This window comes from Crocodylus porosus, unplaced genomic scaffold (assembly GCF_001723895.1).
Source record: "Crocodylus porosus isolate Cpor-Errol unplaced genomic scaffold, CroPor_comp1, whole genome shotgun sequence".
NCBI classification, from domain to species: domain Eukaryota; kingdom Metazoa; phylum Chordata; order Crocodylia; family Crocodylidae; genus Crocodylus; species Crocodylus porosus.
Genome location: NW_017728948.1, coordinates 23,356,147 through 23,358,737, shown reverse-complemented (window position 1 = coordinate 23,358,737; position 2,591 = coordinate 23,356,147). Strand labels below are relative to the sequence as shown.

Below are 2,591 nucleotides of genomic sequence, written 5' to 3'. Positions count from 1 at the left end.
CCACTGCCTCTGCCTCGGGCTCTGCCTCTGCATGGCCCCGGGCGTTGCTATGAGCGCGGCACAGAGCGGCGTCAAGCTGGAGGAGGGCCCTGCGTCTGCCTTCAACAAGCCCGGCGGCGGCGGCGGCCCGGGGAGCGCGGCGGCGATGGGCGGGGAGGAGGAGAGCGACAAGCCCAAAGTGCCCCCTTCCCTGCTGCCCTTCAGCGTGGAGGCGCTCATGGCCGACCGGCGGCGGCCGGGGGGCCGGGACCCCGAGGTGGCGGTGCCGCTGGGCGCGGGCACGTCGGCGCAGCAGGCGCTCAGCCCCCGCCTGGGCTCCTTGGCGGCGGCGGAGGCGCCGGCTTCCCCGCTGCCCATCAACAGCCATTTTGCTGTCGGGGGACTCGTGCCGCTGCCCGACGAGGCGCTGGTCAAAGAGGAGAGCCCCGAGAAGCAGGAGCGGACGGCCTGGATGCAGAGCCCGCGCTTCTCCCCGACGCCGCCTCGTAAGTAGGAGCTCGCGCGTGCGGGGCCGGGGCTCCGCGTGCGAGGCCTCCGCCGGGCCCTGCCGCGAGATCCGCGTCGCTCCCCCCCGCCCCCGGCAGCGGGGCCAGAGCCGAGCCCCGCGCCTGGCCACGGGGCCGCCGGGCGGCGTCCTCCAGCGCGCTGCGTCCGAGCCGCCCGGGCTCCCGCCGCCGCTTCCTCTTCCGATGACCTTGCCCGCCCACCCCCGCGTGCCTCTTCCCTCCGGAGAGCAGCGCCGGGCCGCGCGAGCTTCGCGGCAGCCAAGCTGCAAGTGCAAGGGAGCGGCTGGCTCCTCCGCGGACAGCTCCTGCGGCCCGGCGCGTCCGGCCTCTCCGCGGGCCTGCAAGTGGGCCTCTGCATAGGCTCCATAGTGCATCGCTTATAAATGATTTGTGTGTAAGACACTATGTGTGTGTGTGTGTGTGTGTGTGTGTGTGTGTGTATCTAGATGCATAGATATACGGATATATAGATATAGCTAGAAAGAGATGCATATAGATCTTAGATACACTCTATCTGTATCTATAACTAGATATATCTATCGATAGACATATCTATATCTATATATAGATGATTCTTCTGGCCAGCATCGATCAGAATATCTATATCTGTATCTATATCTATATCTATCTATGCATTCATTTGACGATATACTGTGTGTATCTATGCATCGTCAAATGATAGATAGATGATTGATTGATCCTCTGACTATGCATAGATTAGAGTTCATTCCCGATGCTGCCGTCCTGGGACTTTTGTAAGGCATCGGGACCCTAGTGGCCTGGCATTGAAGTATGTTTATTTTGAAAACTAACGAATCCCCAAGAGGAGTGTTTACCACTTAATTATACTATACTATACTATAGTGGGGAGAAGCCCCCAAACTGAGCGCAGACTCGTATCTTCTCTTGTGCCGGCCGCGCCCCGCCGGGTCCTGCCTGCGGGAGCAGTGAGGCAGACCTCGAGCTGACATCCATGTTGTCCCGCAAAAGCTGGGCCTGTGGCGGCCTCTTTCCAAGACGTGCTTCTCCCCACCCGAGAGGAGGCTTTCCGGGCGGATTGGGCGCCTGTTTTCCTGGGTCCCAACCCTTTATTGGGCGAAATAAAAGCATTTTACGAACTAGCCGTGGAAGCGGCTGAGGGTCGGAGCCCCGTTTTTAAAATGTTAAAGGAGGGCAGAGGAAGCAGCAGGCGGCGGAGCGGCAGTGTTAATTCAGAGCTCATAATTAATTACATGCTTAATCTGTTTCCCAGGGGCCTAAGGAAGAGGGCGCGAGTCTGAGAGCCGCTGCCTGGTTTATTTGGGTAGTTAATCCAATAAATAAAGAGGACACCCAGCAGTTGGGGGCGGGGGGGGGGGTTGCTTGTGCCCCGTGCTGCAGTGAGTTCCCAGCTGCTTGCAGGAGAGCAGTGGGGACCTGCCTGGAGCTGCCAGCCAGCCCCTCCGGGGGGAGGGGGGTGCGAGGCCGGGGGCGCGGCCAGGCGGGGGCAGAGTGGGTGCGCCCCAGCGCCCAGGCCGCTGCGCGGGGATGTGGCTGCCCGGGGCCCGGCGTCGCTAACCAGCCTGTGCTTGTGTCCCCTCCCGCCCCGCTGCAGGGCGGCTGAGCCCCCCGGCCTGCACCCTGCGCAAGCACAAGACCAACAGGAAGCCGCGGACGCCCTTCACCACGGCGCAGCTGCTGGCGCTGGAGCGCAAGTTCCGGCAGAAGCAGTACCTGTCCATCGCCGAGCGCGCCGAGTTCTCCAGCTCGCTCAGCCTCACCGAGACGCAGGTGAAGATCTGGTTCCAGAACCGGCGCGCCAAGGCCAAGAGACTGCAGGAGGCCGAGCTGGAGAAGCTGAAGATGGCAGCCAAGCCCATGCTGCCGCCCGCCGCCTTCGGCCTCTCCTTCCCCCTGGGCGGCCCGGCCGTGGCGGGCGCCTCGCTCTACGGCGCCTCCAGCCCCTTCCAGCGCGCGGCGCTGCCCGTGTCGCCCGTGGGACTGTACACGGCGCACGTGGGCTACAGCATGTACCACCTCACCTAGGGCCGCGCCCGGGTCCCGGCTCCCGGCCGCGGGGCTCGCTGCGGCCCGGCCCGGCGCTGC

At 64.0% G+C, this 2,591-nt stretch overlaps 1 protein-coding gene across 1 annotated transcript; it reads left to right on the top strand.

The window, feature by feature from the left end:
- Positions 1 to 6: 6 nt before the first annotated feature.
- On the top strand, positions 7 to 2,585 carry MSX1 (msh homeobox 1). Its single transcript, XM_019553468.1, has 2 exons — positions 7 to 485; positions 2,101 to 2,585. The coding sequence occupies exons 1-2, from the start codon at positions 32 to 34 to the stop codon at positions 2,529 to 2,531; spliced, it is 885 nt and encodes a 294-aa protein (XP_019409013.1). The 5' UTR covers positions 7 to 31; the 3' UTR covers positions 2,532 to 2,585.
- Positions 2,586 to 2,591: the final 6 nt, after the last annotated feature.